The following is an 18,843-nucleotide window of genomic DNA, read 5'->3' on the forward strand; positions in this document are numbered from 1 at the left end:
TATCCCCCTTCCACATGAGAAAGACTTGACAGCTCCACAGTGTAAAGTACATTGAAAACACACCCACGCTGCAGGAAATTGAATGCATTTGTGCTGAGGCTGCTGGGAGTTGTAGTTGCAACCCCTTCCTACAAAAGAGGATGGGTGTTGCTTGGCAGTACATTCCTCCTCCTCGTGAACTACAATTCCCAGTGCTGCAATAGGAGGAAACAAGGAAGGAAGGAAGCAGCTAGCTGCACAGGAGAAAGGAGGAGTTGGTTACTCAGTGCCTAGCCTAGTATTACCCACTGCAGAAGGGGCAGGGAGGGGGAAAGCAATCGCTTGCGAAAATGAATGTAGTCTTTGCAGTGAAGCAATATGTGTCCAAGATGATTGAAGACAGCGGGCCTGGGATGAAGGTCCTCCTGATGGATAAAGAAACGGTGAGCTAAGCCACTATGGCTTCTATATTTACAATGGCATCTCCTTTGTCTCTGTCATTTTGTCTTTCATGAGCTGCTGGGGTAACATTGGCTTCTACCCTGACCACAGGTTGGAGTCTTCCTCTTGTGATGGTGTGGATCTACAGGAAGATAAAGATCTCTTTGCTACCTTAGTGCATGCCCTGCCAGGGAGAAGAGGGAGTTTATGGCTTCCTAGACCCTCCTCCTTTCCTCATCTTGGCTCTAATAATTCGCAAACTTGATGTCCCTTCCTAAGCAGTTAGCTCCTGGGGGAATACCGTGCCAGGCTAGGGAACAGGCTGTAAGCAGTTCTGCTCTGCTTCCTTAGTGGGACGAGGAGCAGGTTGGAGAATGGGGGTATCAAGGATTTGTGTGAGGTGGCTGCTCTCAAGCACCAATAAAGCTTCTGCCAGACCTGCTCCATGAACACTGCTGAGGCCATGCTTTGCAATGTTAGCCCAGTGTACCGACAGCTGCTGCACACGTGCATATTGACATAAAATTGCAATGAACTATCCAGGGAAAATGAGGTACAAGAGGTGAAATAATCTATCCAGGGTCACACAGCAAATCAGCGGCAGAGCCAGGGGGAACTGAACCCAGGAATCCTGACTCCCAGTCCTGTGCACTAACCAATAGTCAACGGTATCTTGTCTCGGTATCTCATGAGCCTGCCCCAGCAAGCTGACATAACTTGGTTTCTCCTTCATTCTCCCTGCAGACCAGTATCGTGAGCATGGTGTATACACAGTCAGAAATCCTTCAGAAGGAAGTTTACCTCTTTGAGCGTATCGATTCTTTGAACAGAGAGACTATGAAACACTTGAAAGCAATCTGTTTTTTGCGACCGACAAAGGTAAGATACTTTTGTAAAAGCAGCTGCTGTTTGCATTGGTATTTGCTCTGCCCAGGTCCTACATACAAGTTGAGCAGATGATGCTGCTATCTAAGGCTCTGATCCTGGAAATACTTTCCCACGTGCTTAGCTTTATGCTTCTGAGCAGTCCTAATGAATTCATCAGGATGTCTGATGTGTATAAAATTTAAGCACAAGGTTGTGTTTCACGATCAATGCCTTAGTTTGATAGCTGTACAGACTTTACCTTGTCCGCTTTCCTGGAGTGAGTAATTTTAAAAAAAACAAACCAAAAAAACCCCACCCCTTTAACCCTTCCCTTCTCCCCCCAACCCCTACATTGGCCCCATTATACAGTGTGGGAGAGTTGATGTTATACCTGGGCTGGTAAATTTCCTGGTAGTCTTTGCAAAGATGAAAATTCTTTCATTCATGAAATTAATTAGATAATGAAAGCCACCAACAATTCCCTGTAACTTCTTACCAAGCATACTCAGCCTTTTGCCTACGTTGAAGGAACAAACCCTGCTCCGATTTGGAGTAGTTTTGCTAACTCAAAGCGTTCAAACATCAATCATGAGATTTTAAAAAATAATACATTTTAGGTCTTTTATTTTCCATCTGATTTTAGAACCTTTAAGGTTCATGCTTTCAAGCTATTCTCTTCAACAACAAGGGGTTAGAAACGTACTCTTTCCTTCTTTTCTTTAAATTGACAACTGAATTTTCATGTAGTCACATGACTCCAGGAGCTGGGGCTTTAAGAAAAATGCAAAATCATGAGAGGTGGCATCATGTGGGAGCAGTAGTACTGTGAAACACAGAATTCTGTGGGACACAACCCACCATGCAAAATGGCACATTTATTTAGTCTATAATACTCGCTATAATACGTGTCTGTAATGCTCACTGTAGTAGCTGGGGGTCTGTCTGCTGAACTTGCAGGATGGGTTCAATGATCCTGTAGGCCTTTCCCACGTCTAATTCCCAGAGGGAGAGAGACATCTGCCTCATGGCTTAATATTTCTTTTTTATTAATACTGCTTAGCACAAATGTAGGTCACAATACTGAAAAGAGCCCAGCTAGGCCCCAAATAAATGGCCAGATTTTCAGATGAGCTCAGCAGTCAGGTGCACGTTGTGGGCTGAATTCTTGAAAATCTGTTCTTAACTGTGTCCCTGGAGGCTACTGAGCATTCAGGAGAACCTGGCCCTGCTTTAAGTGCCTAAATGGGAGCTGAGCCCTCTTGAAAATTTGGTTTCAGTTGTGGCGCTGAGCACGTGGAAATCTGGCTGTGAGTTCCTTTGAAAGTCAGGTCGATAGACAAGCCTCAAAGGGCAGGTCCTGGAGAGTCTGTACCTCCTGAGGGAGGTCAGAGGATTGGAGCCACGAGCTCTGATGCATGGCCACTGTGGAGGATATGAACCTAGCAGCCAAGTCAGCTGCATCCAGGGCTGCTTGTGGGGAGGTCCTTCCTGTAGATTTTCCCTCTCCTACGAGTGAGGAGAATTCCAGTCTGGCCTCTTGCTCGAACGAGTCCTTAAACATTGAGAAGAGCTGGTTTTTCAAACTTTTTTGGTCTGAAAATGCCAATTAGTCAGAACCAAAACCTTTAGCAGTGAAGGGCCAGTTTTGATTAATTCTCTTACTCGCAATTTTTTTGGAAAATAAGTTTAGAAATTGTTGAAACATTTAGTTTTGACTAGTTTCAATAAAAAATCCCAGTTTGAAATGCCTACATTAAAAAAAAAAAATTAAGCTAATTATAGTTTGCAAGTCCACTTCAGTTGCCCCAAATTGAATTTTGTCCCCCCTGGAATTTCAGTTTGGGAAGATTCTCAGAATTTTGGCTTTCATCCTGATTTGGGAGGGGAAAAATTCTCAATATCTTGAAACTAGTCAAAGGACAGGCCAACCGTTTTCCACCCGGCTCCGGTATTGAGCGCTCCCAGAAGGGTGGTGCTGCAAAACCCCAGCCTCCAGTAATTTTAGCAAGAGCATAGTGATTTGCAGCATCAGATCCAGAGTGCTGCCAGCTTAGAAGCATTAATTAGTCTAATCACCTATTGCATAATTATTGGGACCTTTTCTGATTCTTCTCCATCTGGGTTTCCCTTTTATCAAGGAGAATGTGGAATACCTCATTCAGGAACTGCGGAGGCCCAAGTACAACATCTATTATATTTGTAAGTATGTCCTGGTTCATCAACTATTTCAGACATTCTAGGCAGACTCTGATATGATGCAAATATTTTCTTCTAAACCCGAAGCATTCTTAAAGTCCTTGTTTCTGTTCTTATTCAGGCCTTCCCAAGGTGAGACTGAGGATCAGAAGGCTGCTGATCTATATAGGGATTATACGGGGTTAGCGTATTTTCCCCCAAAATTTACAGGAATAAGCTATGCTAGTATAAGCACCAGTGGCCACACTAGGGGGTTGTACCGCTTTAACTATACTGTTAAAGCATTACATAGACACAAGCCCTTAGATGTTGTTTCCCCTTCTATGTGCCACTAGCCTTGAGTTTTTGCAATATGTCCCTCCTCTGCCCCCTCCAAGTAACCTCATGCCGAGCTGCTCCTCCTTCCAGGCTGTACTTCAAGCTCATCAAAGGCGCTTAAAAATGCATTGTCCTTCAAAGTTCTTTCATCCAAGGATCTCAAAGCAATTGGGCAGTGGGTCGCTCTCCAGTGGGAGGACTGAAGCACAGAAAGGTGAATCAGCTTTCACGCGAGAAGCAAGTGTCATGTTCAGAAACAGCATCCAGGGGTTGTGATTCCTAGTATCACGATCTTACAACCAGATCTCGCTCTCAGCTGCCCACATCAGCAATACTCAATGTGAACGCTAACACCACTTGGCGGTACATTCCACAATACGCAATAACACTTCACACTTCTAGGGCTTTACATCTTCGCAACACTCTGCAGACATGAATTAAACCTCCCACTGGGGGTAAAGTAGGCCATTCCCATCCCTATATTACATGTCGGGAAACTGAGGTAGAAAGGCTGAGAGAGTGACATTATTTCGCTTTGGATCTGAGCCAGAGCCAAGGTTAGAATGTAGTGGAATGTATTGGTCCATGGGTGCCTAGAACAACTAGACTGAACCTTTCACTGACTGCTGGCCCAGCCTGGTGTTTCTCTAGTATTGTGTTCATGCTGTGTAATTCTGGAACTTCAGTGATCTAGTCGCACATAGTATTGGGTTTAAATTCAGTCCTGTAAAAAAACAGGTTCCCAACCCTTTTTCTTTCTGCCTTGAGATTCATGGGAATGGGCTCAACCAGCCACTAGGTGTCATTGTTGATCTGTATGAACACGATGCCAGAGAAGAAACGCTTGTCTTGATTTTGTGGGGGGGGGGGGGGGGGGGAAGTACAGTTAAAAGTGGTGGTGGCTCCATACAGATTAGAAATAAATGAACACAGTGGTGCCTAGATGCCCCAGCTGAGATCAAGGCCACGTTGTGCTGTGTGCTATACAAACGCATTGCAAAAGACGCTGTTATTGATATAAGAAAAGGAGGACTTGTGGCACCTTAGAGACTAACCAATTTATTTGAGCATAAGCTTTTGTGAACTACAGCTCACTTCATCGGATGCATACTGTGGAAAGTATAGAAGATCTTTTTATACACACAAACCATGAAAAAATGGGTGATTATCACTACAAAAGGTTTTCTCTTCCCCCCTCACCCCACTCTCCTGCTGGTAATAGCTTATCTAAAGTGATCACTCTCCTTACAATGTGTATGATAATCAAGGTGGGCCACTTCCAGCACAAATCCAGGGTTTAACAAGAATGTCTTGGGGAGGGGGGGGGAGGTAAAAACAAGGGGAAATAAGTTACCTTGCATAATAACTTAGCCACTCCCAGTCTCTATTCAAGCCTAAGTTAATTGTATCCAATTTGCAAATGAATTCCAATTCAGCAGTCTCTCGCTGGAGTCTGGATTTGAAGTTTTTCTGTTGTAATATCGCAACTTTCATGTCTGTAATCACGTGACCAGAGAGATTGAGTGTTCTCCGACTGGTTTATGAATGTTATAATTCTTGACATCTGATTTGTGTCCATTTATTCTTTTACGTAGAGACTGTCCAGTTTGACAAATGTACATGGCAGAGGGGCATTGCTGGCACATGATGGGGGATGTGCAGGTGAACGAGCCTCTGATCGTCTGGCTGATGTTATTAGGCCCTGTGATGGTGTCCCCTGAATAGATATGTGGGCACAGTTAGCAACGGGCTTTGTTGCAAGGATAGGTTCCTGGGTTAGTGGTTCTGTTGTGTGGTATGTGGTTGCTGGTGAGTATTTGCTTCAAGTTGGGGGGCTCTCTGTAGGCAAGGACTGGCCTGTCCCCCAGGATTTGTGAGAGTGATGGGTCATCCTTCAGGATAAGTTGTAGGTCCTTGATAATGCATTGGAGGGGTTTTAGTTGGGGGCTGAAGGTGACAGCTAGTGGCGTTCTGTTATTTTCTTTGTTGGGCTTGTCCTGTTGTAGGTGACTTCTGGGAACTCTTCTGGCTCTATCAATCTGTTTCTTTACTTCTGCAGGTGGGTATTGTAGTTGTAAGAAAGCTTGACAGAGATCTTGTAGGTGTTTGTCTCTGTCTGAGGGGTTGGAGCAAATGCGGTTGTATCGCAGAGCTTGGCTGTAGACGATGGATCGTGTGGTGTGGTCAGGGTGAAAGCTGGAGGCATGCAGGTAGGAATAGCGGTCAGTAGGTTTCCGGTATAGGGTGGTGTTTATGTGACCATTGTTTATTAGCACTGTAGTGTCCAGGAAGTGGATCTCTTGTGTGGACTGGACCAGGCTGAGGTTGATGGTGGGATGGAAATTGTTGAAATCATGGTGGAATTCCTCAAGGGCTTCTTTTCCATGGGTCCAGATGATGAAGATGTCATCAATAGAGCGCAAGTAGAGTAGGGGCGTTAGGGGACGAGAGCTGAGGAAGCGTTGTTCTAAGTCAGCCATAAAAATGTTGGCATATTGTGGGGCCATGCGGGTACCCATAGCAGTGCCGCTGATCTGAAGGTATACATTGTCCCCAAATGTGAAATAGTTATGGGTAAGGACAAAGTCACAAAGTTCAGCCACCAGGTTAGCCGTGACATTATCGGGGATAGTGTTCTGGACGGCTTGTAGTCCATCTTTGTGTGGAATGTTGGTGTAGAGGGCTTCTACATCCAAGTGGCCAGGAGGGTGTTATCAGGAAGATCACCGATGGATTATAGTTTCCTCAAGAAGTCAGTGGTGTCTTGAAGGTAGCTGGGAGAGCTGGTAGCGTAGGGCCTGAGGAGGGAGTCTACATAGCCAGACAATCCTGCTGTCAGGGTGCCAATGCCTGAGATGATGGGGCACCCAGGATTTCCAGGTTTATGGATCTTGGGTAGTAGATAGAAGACCCCAGGTCGGGGTTCCAGGGGTGTGTCAGTGCGGATTTGATCTTGTGCTTTTTCAGGGAGTTTCTTGAGCAAATGCTTTAGTTTCTTTTGGTAACTCTCAGTGGAATCAGAGGGCAATGGCTTGTAGAAAGTGGTGTTGGAGAGCTGCCGAGCAGCCTCTTGTTCATATTCCGACCTATTCATGATGACAACAGCACCTCCCTTGTCAGCCTTTTTGATTATGATGTCAGTTGTTTCTGAGGCTGTGGATGGCGTTGTGTTCTGCACGGCTGAGGTTATGGGGCAAGTGATGCTGCTTTTCTACAATTTCAGCCCGTGCACGTCGGCGGAAGCACTCTATGTAGAAGTCCAGTCTGAAACCTGTTATTGAGCACATCATGGGCTTGGTGCTGCTGCTGTAGTTCCAAGTACCCTATTGGGCACCCATTAGATCGGGAGCAACATAAAGGGGAAACCTCCTGTGCCACCGTCCATGCTGGACCCTCTGTGTCTAAACGCAGGAAAGCTTCAGTCTCTAGGGCCATCAGCCCAGCGCCCTGAATCATCACGTGACATTAATGGGGGGGGAAATATCTAGACTGTGTATTAATAATCATAATGAATGCAGACTGAGGGTCAAATGCATCCCTGCTATGATTCGACCTCTACACTTTTCAACTGAAAGACTCTTGATTACTTTTTCTTCAGCAAGTCCTTTCGCGTATTACGCATTAACTTCGGACCCCAGCCGTTGCTGACCTGCTGTGTCTCCTTTCAGATTTCAGTAATGTGATCAGTAAGAGTGATGTAAAGTCACTGGCTGAGGCTGACGAGCAGGAAGTTGTGGCAGAAGTTCAGGTGCGTGTAATATTATCTAATATTTTACATGACTCTTTCCGTCCCGAAGTACTCTTGGAGTTGATCAACAGGCTACATATACTTGTCACTGCAGCCACCTCTGGGGAATAACCTCTGCAGCCATTGAACAGTATGCGCACAACAACACTATGCAGCAATTTAGGACTAGAAGAATGGATACACTGTCTAAAAATAATCTGCCCTGAGCTGCCAGAGCTCCTGCTTCCAAGCTCCTCTGCCAGAGCAGGGTTGGTACGTGTCTCCCATAGTGGTGACTGGCAGGCATACATGCAAAAGGTGGAGTAAAAGCCATATGTCAGGAACAGACTGGAAATGCCAGCAGAGATAGGAACTCTGAGAGTTGTGGGGGGAGGAGTGGGGATCGCTGGGAGTCATTGGGGCTGTGAATCACTTACGACTTTAAGGACGTGTCCCTATGTTCGTATGTTTGGACTGAATAGCTGGTGTTTGAAACATTTGCTTGCATAAGAGGCGTAAGTGTTGGTGTGACGTTAACTGTATTGACTTGTGTTTCTTGGCAGGAGTTCTACGGAGATTACATTGCCGTGAATCCACATGTGTTTTCCCTCAACCTCCTGGGCTGCTGCCAGGTATGGAAAAGGCTAACCCTCCTCTAGGGTCTCATTTTGGCTCATAGCTGGGATTGAAGGACACCAGAACATGGTCATAACTATCTGAACATGCTGGCCAGTTGCCCAGCTGGGAAGCTAGGCTGTTATAACTTGCAACCCTTGCTGTGGAGCTGATCGCTTTGTCAATAAATGAAAGGCCATGGATTGGAAGTGCTATGTGAATTGTCCTCCCACTTAGTGTTAAATGGACTCCCTGAAGGGCAGAGATGGGGTAGTTTAAGCCTGAATTGCTGTACCGACTCAGTGGACTTCAAACCCCACAGCTGTCAAGCCAACACCTTAACCTCTCAAGTGTCATGGTGTTTGTCTTCCATGCAGCCACCTGGACGGTTTCAATAAGAAACATTCCATAAGACAAAGACCAAGCAGTAAGAATGAGAGAAGATGCACACAGGGCTATTTAGAAACCTCCTAGATCATCTCCTGGAGGAGGCAAGGAACCTGAAAAAGAGAGGAGTCAATTAAGAAAATACTAAGGTCCTCATGCTTATTAAACCTCACACTTCAGGGTATAAGCCAGTAGAGATCAGGTTGATTCCTAATGTGGGTTTCTTGTGCCTTCCTCTAAATAAGCTGGTGCTGGCCACTGTCCGAGACAGGACACTGGGCTAGATGGACCTTCGGTCTGATCCAGTCTGGCAATTCCTATGTGCCTCTAGCAGTCCTCACTCAGGAAGAACTCCCATTGAAATCGACAGAGGTGTACATGAGTAAAGATAGCAGGGTTGAGGCCTGTGTGACACCATTGAAATAAAATACTTCAGAAGATCCAAATTAGTTAATCCTAAATACTTTTTTTTTTGCTGTGTCCAGTAAATATTGAAGAGTGCTACTGCTCTGCTTTCGAAAGTAGGCTCTGGACACTAACTGAGGGGGACTGTGTGTGTGTGTGTATATGTATATGTGTGTATATATATATATATATATATATATATATATACGACTAGATAGTTTTGAAAAGCATCCACTAATTTGTGTTGTGTTGTCATGTTTTGGACACTCAATTTGAGACCCCTTCATCCTGAACTCAGAGGTATCAGCACTTTTGGCTTCCTTTGATTTCAGTTTGGATTGCTCAGGACTTCTGAAAATCTGGCCTCAGGCTGAGCACCCCAAAAACCATGACACCCCAAATTAGCAGCTGCTTTGGCAAATGGTGACTGTATTCCCTCTTTCCTGACACAGTTGCCAGGAATCACAAGCCAGTGGTCTTTTTTTTTTTTTGCTAGCAGCTGTGCTCATCTAAAGGATGATCCCTCTCCAGTTGAAGATACTGGTAAAACTCCCACTGACTTCAATGACGGCAGATTCAAGGCCTCTTTTGATCTTACAGTATCGTTAAAAACTGCTCTTTCTTCCTCGGCACTGTGCTAGCTTTAAGCGTATGTTTCGTTCAGCATTTGGGGGAAATCTCACCGGTGTTTTTTCAGTAGTAAAGGAGCTTGTTTCAAGGGCCATGGCCAGTAGTTCAGAGCGAAAGCTAGGATTTGCTAGGCAAGGCAAATTTTGACATAACCAAAATGTCTTATGCATGTTTTTGTGTTTGTTTTTTAAAGTTGAGAAGCCATTTTAAAAAAACAAAGTATAAATATCCCCTGTGATGTGAAGAAGCCAAATGCCCCAGCTGTTGTGCTGGGCTTCAAGAATCTCCAAAGGGAAAATTGCTCAGCTTGAGTTTCTCCCTCCAGGGCCGAGGGGGATGAACAAAGTAGACGAAGGCCCTGATCCTGCAAACGCTTAATGCGTGAGCTTAACTTGGCTTCCGTGAAGAGTCCCGTAAGTGGGACCTCATACTTGGCCTGAGAACTAGTTTTGTGGGATCAGGGCCTAGATTGTTAATACTCTCTGGGTTGTCATCATCTGTGCTGTGCTTCTCAAAGCAGATGAAGAATCATAGAAATGTAAGGTTGGAAAGGACTTTGAGGTCATCTGGTCTCCTTCCCTTCCCCCCGCTCCCCTGAAGCTGAGGCAGGACCAATGTAACTAAAGAAAATACTTTATTCTGACAGTGCCCTTAACTTAACTGGCATTGTGGAGGCCTACAATTTGCCTTAGTTGAGGTGAATGCACAAACTTTCTCCTCTATTGCTGTTCCTTTTTCTTCTGTATTAGGCTTGGGGAGCCTCCATTTCTCTCTCAAGTTAACCAGAATAGGGGTACAGGGCAGTACTGGAGGTTCTTTATGGGAGTATTCTTCATTTTCAGGGTCGCAGCTGGGATCTGGCCCAGCTGTCCAGAACAGCCCAAGGGCTGACTGCTTTGCTTCTGTCTCTGAAGAAGTGCCCCATGATTCGTTACCAGCTCTCCTCTGATCCTGCAAAGAGACTCGCTGAATGTGTCAAGGTATGGAATTGCCCTGCACTGATCCTGGCAATCTACTTGTACTTCCTGTCACAAATCTGCAGCGTTTAAGAGGAGAAAAATATTCTTTTGGGAGCTGTTCTTCTTTGAGATTCCTGGCTGTGCCACTGATCTGTTGCATGATGTTGGGCAGGTCGCTTCCCTTTTTGGTGCCTCGGTTTCCCCATCTGTGGAACTGGCAGAGTGCTTGTTCCCTAACTCTTAGGGTTGTTGTGGAGATTAACAAATAGATTCTTGTCAAGCTTTTTGACAACGCTGGCAAAATTCCGTTAACAGTGCTTACTTAGAACAGCACACTCTCTCTTGCACTCTCTATTGGCTTCTCACTCCCTAGCACCCAGGCTGCAGGGAATTCTTCTGCAGTTAGGACAGACTGACTTATCTGGCTTTCTGCCCCTCCAGCAAGTGATTACTAAAGAATACGAGCTGTTTGATTTCCGGCGCACTGAAGTTCCTCCATTACTGCTTATTCTGGACCGCTCCGATGATGCCATCACCCCACTTCTGAACCAGGTGACAGTAGCTCTTGCTCAGCTGGAAGGGATGGGAGAGGATAGGAAGGTGGGATGCTGACGTGCCCATGGCTCTCTGGCACTAGCTCAGGGTCCTGGGGTTTGGGTTCACTGCACTCAAGGGAAAGATTTCAAATAAAGCACGGTTCCCTCCTTAAAAAATTCTCACCATCTCTGGCCTAGTTTTCAGCGTCACCAGATCCTGCTGGCTTCAGTGGCAGATCCAGGTGGCTTCCTGAAACTCCAGCCATTTGTGTATTGTAAAACATGCTTTAAATGCAGGGCCTAAACGTCTTAGCTGTGTCCCTCTTAACGGATTATTTGTAGCATGTGCTTGGCAGCACATCTATCAAATGACCTTGCATCAGCGGGTTCTCCCTGCTGCGTTATGGATGAGCGCTAGCATGGTGGGTGGTGGTTTTTTGAGCAGCACCGTGGACGTGCTGCAGACTTCGGCATTGAACAGCCCGTTATTTGTCTCCTTTGATTTCTTCGGGATGTGTTCGGGCACCAGTCGGCCTGATGGTTGGGTAATGGCTGTCTCTGCAGAAGTGCTGTTTCACAGGGCAGCCAGGGCATCTGTATTGATGGTGGGACACGCTGCTTGGAGCTGAAACACCTCCTCCGTTTTCATCCAGTACTTTTTCTCCTTCTGGCTGGGAGAATTTTCTCAGCTGACTGGATGGTTCAGTTCTTTGGGAAAGGAGCTTCTGTGCTGGATTTAAATCAGTGCCCATGCAGGGCACAGGTCAGTGGGGGCAGTAAACCCTTAGCCTCTTCGGCCTGCATGAAATGAGTTCATTGAGTCTCAGTCCAGTTCAACGGGCCAGTGCCCCAGCCACAAAAGCCACCATCACAGCTGGCAGTGAACTTCAGCAGAGAGGCCGAGGACTGAGCAGGCCATGGAGACTGACCTCCCCTTTTACCGGTAAGGCCCCATCTATGCTGCAGACACAACTGTGTCAGGAGACCTGGTTACAGTATGGCTACTCCTTGGCCCACTCCTGCTGTACCAGTTTGTAGTGTAGATGGGACTCTATCACCTAAAGCCTGGGACATGCACTAGTTATGGAATGGGGGAGTAACCTGGTCCCCTGATGCAGTTGTGTTTTAGTGTAGCTGTATTCTAAAGAAGGTTTCTCTAGACACATTCCTGTGCTCGTTGAGCACGTAGACAGTTTCCCGCCCCCCCCCCCCCCCCGCAGTAGATGCTAAATGTGCCTGTGGGGTGACTTCATCTACTCAGATCAAAAGGTAGGGAAGAATTTCTCTACTGGCTCGTTGACCAAAGTGATCTGGCAGTGTCAGAAGCCTATGCTTTAAAGTCCTGGCTTGTAGGGCTAAGGACTGCAGGCAGGATAGGTCCCAGGAGAACAGAGACTTCTTCAGCCCCAGTGCAGAGATTCAGATGAGAGTAAATGGGGTGGCGAACATGTCAACGCTTTGATCAGCTGGCAAACTTCCCTTCCGATAACATTAGGCTTCTTGGGCTAAATATATAACGCACTGATCTCCAAAACCACACATTCTTCCTCCTGCATAAGAAGCAGAGGAGCAAGCAGGAAACAGTACAGCCTATAACAGCAGCGTCTCTGCAGCCAAAAATACACTCCCGTTCACGGGCAGAGAACGGGGAGATGACGGCAGCAAGTAAATGGGTTTTAACAGGAATATTAATCCCCACTGCTCCAGTATCACGTCTTCGTGTCTTTACTTTTCAGTACATTGGTTGCTTTTGAATACAAATACAACAAGCTGTCTGGAGCCATGACTGTGTTCCTGGCTGTCGGTACGGTGGGGCCCTGATCCTGGATTGGGGTCCCAAGGTGCTAACTTATTAGCAATAATAAATGTGATATCTGTTACAAGATGCTGGCCATCAGCCTGAGGAGTTTCCATTTTACAAGGTGTAAGGAATCGGGGAATATTGTCAGTTTTGTTTTAAAAAAACCTTGGTCTTGATTTTCATTTACACTAAGGTCTCTGGCAGTGCAGGGGTGCTTTAAAGTAGGTGCAACCATAATTCACTTTAAGGATCCCCTTTGGGTCCGACTACTTGCGCATGGCCGCTCATATAGACGTTCCATGCTAGCTCTACTCTTGCTAGCTCGCTAAAAATAGCAGTGAGAGTGCCGTGGGACAGGCCTCAGCATGGGCTGCAGCAGCCGGCCTCCCACACCGCAGTGTCCTCACTGAAATGTTTAGCAAGCTGGCTAGAGCGCAGCTAGAACAGGTACACAAGTGAACGGTCCTGCTCCCAGCTGCCATGTCGGTGTGCCCTTATATGCCAGAGTGGTGTAAAGGGGCCTTACTGTAAATACGAATTAGGCCCATTATATTTCAGTCTTGATTTACATTGGTTGTGATTTAAGTCAAACGTTTGTCTCTTCTTTCCTCCTCCCACCCCCTCCACCCTTCTTAGTGGACGTACCAGGCCATGGTCCATGAGCTGCTGGGGATTAACAACAACCGAATTGACCTCTCTCGAGTACCCGGCATCAGCAAGGATCTCAGGGAGGTGGTTCTGTCTGCTGAGAATGACGAGTTTTATGCCAACGTAGGTAGCTGGGTACTGTGATGGAGCAGGAGAGCTCTCAGGCAGTCTAAATTGGGGGCTGGGTTCTATTCCTGATTTTGCCACTGAGTCGCTATGTGACCTTGGGCAGAATCTGTCTCTGCTCTGTGCCTCAGTTTCCCCCCCAACAGTGTCCCAGGTGGGCTTTAGTGCCCATTCATACTGCCTAAATGAAACCATTTTGTACCCCACAGCTCGTTTGCATACTCCCATGCTGCACTCTGAGGGTGAGCAATAGACCCTCCTAAAGCTTTGGGAGCTGGGGGCGGTGATTTCCAAAGGGACCAGCTCTCCTGGGAGCCGCCTTCGCTCCCATCCCCCTGTGTTTGTTGTCCACAGAACATGTACCTGAACTTTGCAGAGATTGGGAGCAATATCAAGAACCTAATGGAGGATTTCCAGCGGAGGAAACCGAAGGAGCAGCAGAAGCTGGAGTCCATAGCTGACATGAAGGTAAAGAGGACGTATGAGATTGACCAGGCACCTTAGAAACAATCCACTGCAGGACATTGCAGATCACCAGCATTTACTACATCCCTGCTTCGTGCCCTGATCCTGGTGACTCAGTCTCCTGTGGCATGTAGGCTCCTTGGGAGTGGAAGCCGTCTTTTTGGGCTGTGTTTGTACAGCCCTCGCACAGCAGGGTCCTGGTCAGGGACTAGGGCAACACAAATAACTACCACACCTGCACCCTCCTCCCTGTCTCAATAAAATCCTCTTCAGCACAGCCGCTCACCTCCAATGCGCCATGCAACAGGGGCCATGGTTCAAGAATTGAAGTAGCAGCCACACCTGGGTGGATTTCCACTAGGAAACCCTCTGGGTGCCAAGAGAGTGAGCCACTGAGAGCAGCTACTCCCTGTAAAGATTCCTTCAAGCTGCAGAGCTCCCCCTGCAGGGGACACCATGCAGAGGTTCTCTGGGGAGACCGGGAGTACCCGCCCTGCAGCACTGATCTCACTCGGGCCGGTGTACATCAGGAGCAACTCCACTGAAGCCAGTGGAAATGCACTGATGAAAACCCAGTGCAAGTCTTGGTCACTATGTTCTGCTTGCCATTTTCAAGAGGTTTGAGTTTCAATTTCCCCATTGCAGGCATTTGTGGAGAACTACCCGCAGTTCAAGAAGATGTCGGGCACGGTATCGAAGCACGTGACTGTGGTGGGGGAGCTCTCCCGGCTGGCCAGTGAGCGGAACCTGCTGGAGGTGTCGGAGGTCGAGCAGGAACTGGCCTGCCAGAATGACCACTCCGGTGCTCACCAGGTAACCCAAAGCCCAGAAGCCAAACCTCCTTTATCCGTTTCCAGCTGGGTTGATCCTGCAGCCCTTCTGCTTGTGGAACTAGTGCTAACGTCAGTGGGAGTTGTGCACATGGAGCCTACAGGGCTGGGACCTCGGATGGCAGAACTAGCTTCTCCACAGTCATCCATGTAATTCAGACAGGTATGAATCTTGAGTAATGATAACTAACACAAATGGTTGTCACAGTTTACAAGCCACAATCAGCTGAACATGCTCTGTTGCTATATTTGGGGAGCGTCTGAATAATGCCTGAAGAGTAGGACCCTGGAATACAACTGTCCTTAGCCTGTGCGTTCATCATATGCAGCCCCCATCTCATGGCAAGCTGCCACTGCAGCCAGCAGTTGGATGAAATTTGAGCATCCCTCTATGGTGGGACCTTTGGTGCTTACAGAAGCTCATGGGGTGCTTTGCTGGGGGACTTGGGTTGATTTTGCTAGAGCTCCAACTATTTCTATTGCCCTCTGTGGCAGCTATGCCCAAGCGTCCTTATCGGGCATGTATATTTTTGGAGTGGGAGTCCCACATCAGATTTACTAGGCTAGAGGCAAGAATGGCGAGAGGCAATCCCTGAGGGTAGCTTCTGAGCTCCTTTTGAGCCAAGTGCTAAGACTGACTTAGCTCTTGTGTGAGCTAGGGCATGTATAATTTGCTGTGTTCCCATAAAGCAGGTGGTGAGAGAACTGTCAGTTGCCTTGACTTAAAATTAGTCATCTGATGAATGCCCCATGCATACAGTTTGGGTTTGGGTTTGGGTTTCCAAAGCCACAAGGAAATGACTTAAGACCGAAAAAAAATCAAGCGTCTTTTCATTAACAAATTGGAGAATTGGTCTGAAATTCAGTAAAGACAAGTGCAAAATACTACACTGGGGGGCGGGGAGAAAATCAAACGCTCAGCTACAAATGGGGAATATCTGGCTAGTTGGCAGTATCGCTGAAAAGGACCTGGGGATTATAGTGCATCACAAATTGAATATAAGTCCAAAATGTGACGCTGTTGTGGAAAAGGCTAATATTCCGGGGTGTGTTAGAGGGAGTGTTGTATGTAAGCTGCGGGAGGTCATTGTCCCACTTTGCTTGGCACTGGCGAAGTCTCAGCTGGAGTCCTGTGTCCAGTTCTGGGTGCCACAGTGTAAAAGGGATGTGGACAAACTGGAGAGAGTCCAGAGGAGAGCAGCAGAAATGGTAAAAGGTTTAGAAAAGTTGATCTCTGAAGAAGGATTAAAAAAAACTAGACATGTTTAGTCTTGAGAAGACTGAGGGAGACCTGATAACAGTCCTTACCCTATTCGAAGATTTATGAAGAAGACGGTGATCAATTATTCCCTATGTCCACTGAAGAGAGGACAAGAAGTAGTGGGCTTAATCTGCAACAAGGGAGAGTTCGGTTAGGAATTGAGATTATATGAGGAAAAATCTCCAAAGCTAGTTCAGCCCAGGAACAGGCTTCCAAGGGAGGTCGTGGAATCCCCATCACTGCAGGTTTTAACGAACAGGTTTGACCAACCCCTGTCAGGGCTGGTCTTGGTTTACTCGGTCCTGCCTCAGCACATGGGGCTGGACTAGATGACCTCTTGAGGTTCCTTCCAGCCGTACGTCACTATGATTAACATTAACACGCGCACAAATCCCAAGCACTTGTATTCCTGTTAGATGTTGTGAAATCCCAATTCCTCTTATTTGTATCTGAAACCAACCTAAATGGAGCAAAACTATATTGCGAGTGTCTCTGCCGCTCTTCCTTGTACACACAGTACTGGTAACATAGCATTAACAAACATCATCACTTGTGGCTGTTGCTGAAAGAACGAAACGGCCTTAGAGCTTTGAAACTGAAAAGAATCAACAATCTAAAACATGAAATCCAACTGTGCTCTGACTGTTTGGGAGAAGCCCTTGCCTCTGAGCCCTGCCCTTATTTTGGGTTTGATTTTTTTTTTTTTAAACCGTATGGAGCTGCTTAAATAAAGGATTTCTTTGGCAAAAGGCTCAGAAAACCTTGAAAAGGGACTTCTGTTTGACAGCTGAGTGTGGAGACTGATGCTCTGACCCCTTGATGGCTCATATAATTCCATGACCTGCCCCAGAATCTGACAGTACGTCAATAATGATGCATTGAGGCTGTTGACTAAACAATGCTGCTGGGTTGTTTTTGTTTTTTTCCCCCGAGGGTGACTGTGTTATGACACAAAGAATGCAGCCACAGACTCCATATTTATCATTTTTAAAATGCTGCTGATCTATGTACTGAAAATGACTTTCAAAAAGAGATTCCACTAAAATGAAAGCTATATAGTGTAATAAATGCTGTCACACAGTAGGAAAGTATTGCGTTAACTATCAGCATTTGCACAGAATTTGAAATGCATGTCTTTCTAATCTGTGTTGCTCAGTGCTCCAAGAGGGTGGCTATAGGAAATTAGTTGTCCAAATAGTCTAATCTGTAGGCCAGACCCTCAGATGTGCACCTACAGAGCCCAATATAGCCATGTTGGCCGGTGTAAACCAGCATCATAAGGTTGAAGTCTATGCAGCTATGCAGATTTATGCCAGCTGTGAACCTCGTCGATTTGTGTTCATTTGCTATGTTCTGATAAGGATGTACTAATGTGGAGTCTTAGCCATAAAAGGGACTTGCTAAAACACTCCCTTGGAGTCCCTGGCTTATGCTGTCTCATGGAGCAAATGTGATCTAGAAACTGTCTATAAATCAGTGTTTGAATTCTCATTGCCAGCACCACGTGCAGCTGCTGACATCTTTCTGCCTCTCCCATCAGCAGTAACAGAGATTCTGGCAAGTGCCTAGCACGTAGTGCTAGCAAAAAATACAAAATAAATCCTGTTAGCTGGTGATGCACTCAGTGATGGAAGAGGCAGAAGAGACTCCATCTTCCACTCTTGTAGCGGTATCAGTCCCTGCAGGGGAAATGGGAGTAAGAACTTGTTAGGTAGCAATGATGGGGCTGTAAAACAGATGCTAAGAGCCCAATTCTCGCCTCTGTCTTGTCTACACACCGTTTTTGTATCAGCATAACTACTTTGGTTAGAAGTGTGTGTATAGTTGTGTTTCCCCCGCCACTCCCCGGCAGGTCTCATCTAGACACGATAAATCGATCCCCGAATGCTCTCCCTGTTGACTCTGGAACTCCAGCTCACAAGAGGCGGAAGCAGAGTTGACAGGGGAGCAGCAGTGGTCGACTTGTCGCCATCCTCACGGCCAGGTAAATCGACCTAAGATACGCATCTTAGGTCGACACCCCCCACCACCTCCCCAGTGTAGACCAGGGCCAAGATAGTTAAGGGCTGTACCAGTATACTGTGGATGTAGGTACACAGGTATAAGAACATAATAACGACCATACTGGATCAGACCAAAGGTCCATCTAGCCCAGTATCCTGTCTACCGACAGTGGCCAGTGCCAGGTGCCTCAGAGGGAATGAACAGAACAGGGAACCACCAAGTTATCTACCCTGTCGCCCATTCCCAGCTTCTGGCAAACAGGCTAGGGACACCATCCCTGCCCATCCTGGCTAATAGCCATTGATGGACCTGTCCTCCATGAATGTATTTAGTTCTTTTTTGAACGCTGTTAGTGTCTTGGCCTTCACAACATCCTCTGGCAAAGAGCTCCACAGTAAAAGTGCCTTATAGCAGGATAACTGGTTTCCATTCCATTCCCATGTAATCTGTACTGGTATAAGCACATTTATATTGGTCTAACTGGGGCCCTGCTAGGGGAACATACTGTTTTAACTATACCGGTACAGTTAAAATGGTGTAATGTTTTGTGTGTAGACAAGGACTTGCACTAAAATCCATTTATACTGCCATGGCAGAAATTATGGGGAAATTACTGCAGCTGGCAAGAAGAAATGTAAGCCTTTGAGA

At 46.6% G+C, this 18,843-nt stretch overlaps 1 protein-coding gene across 1 annotated transcript in view; it reads left to right on the plus strand.

Moving 5' to 3' along the window:
* Positions 1 to 207: 207 nt before the first annotated feature.
* VPS45 (vacuolar protein sorting 45 homolog) overlaps positions 208 to 18,843 on the plus strand; it is a 53,739-nt gene continuing 35,103 nt past the window's right edge. Inside the window, exons 1-10 of the mRNA XM_073322441.1 lie at positions 208 to 422; positions 1,165 to 1,299; positions 3,426 to 3,486; positions 7,470 to 7,549; positions 8,092 to 8,160; positions 10,408 to 10,545; positions 10,966 to 11,076; positions 13,498 to 13,632; positions 13,990 to 14,103; positions 14,746 to 14,913. Of these exons, the coding sequence (XP_073178542.1) occupies positions 330 to 422; positions 1,165 to 1,299; positions 3,426 to 3,486; positions 7,470 to 7,549; positions 8,092 to 8,160; positions 10,408 to 10,545; positions 10,966 to 11,076; positions 13,498 to 13,632; positions 13,990 to 14,103; positions 14,746 to 14,913 (1,104 nt within the window). The 5' untranslated portion in view covers positions 208 to 329. The remainder of the gene's footprint in view (positions 423 to 1,164; positions 1,300 to 3,425; positions 3,487 to 7,469; positions 7,550 to 8,091; positions 8,161 to 10,407; positions 10,546 to 10,965; positions 11,077 to 13,497; positions 13,633 to 13,989; positions 14,104 to 14,745; positions 14,914 to 18,843) is intronic.

This window comes from Lepidochelys kempii, chromosome 24, assembly GCF_965140265.1.
Source record: "Lepidochelys kempii isolate rLepKem1 chromosome 24, rLepKem1.hap2, whole genome shotgun sequence".
NCBI lineage: Eukaryota > Metazoa > Chordata > Testudines > Cheloniidae > Lepidochelys > Lepidochelys kempii.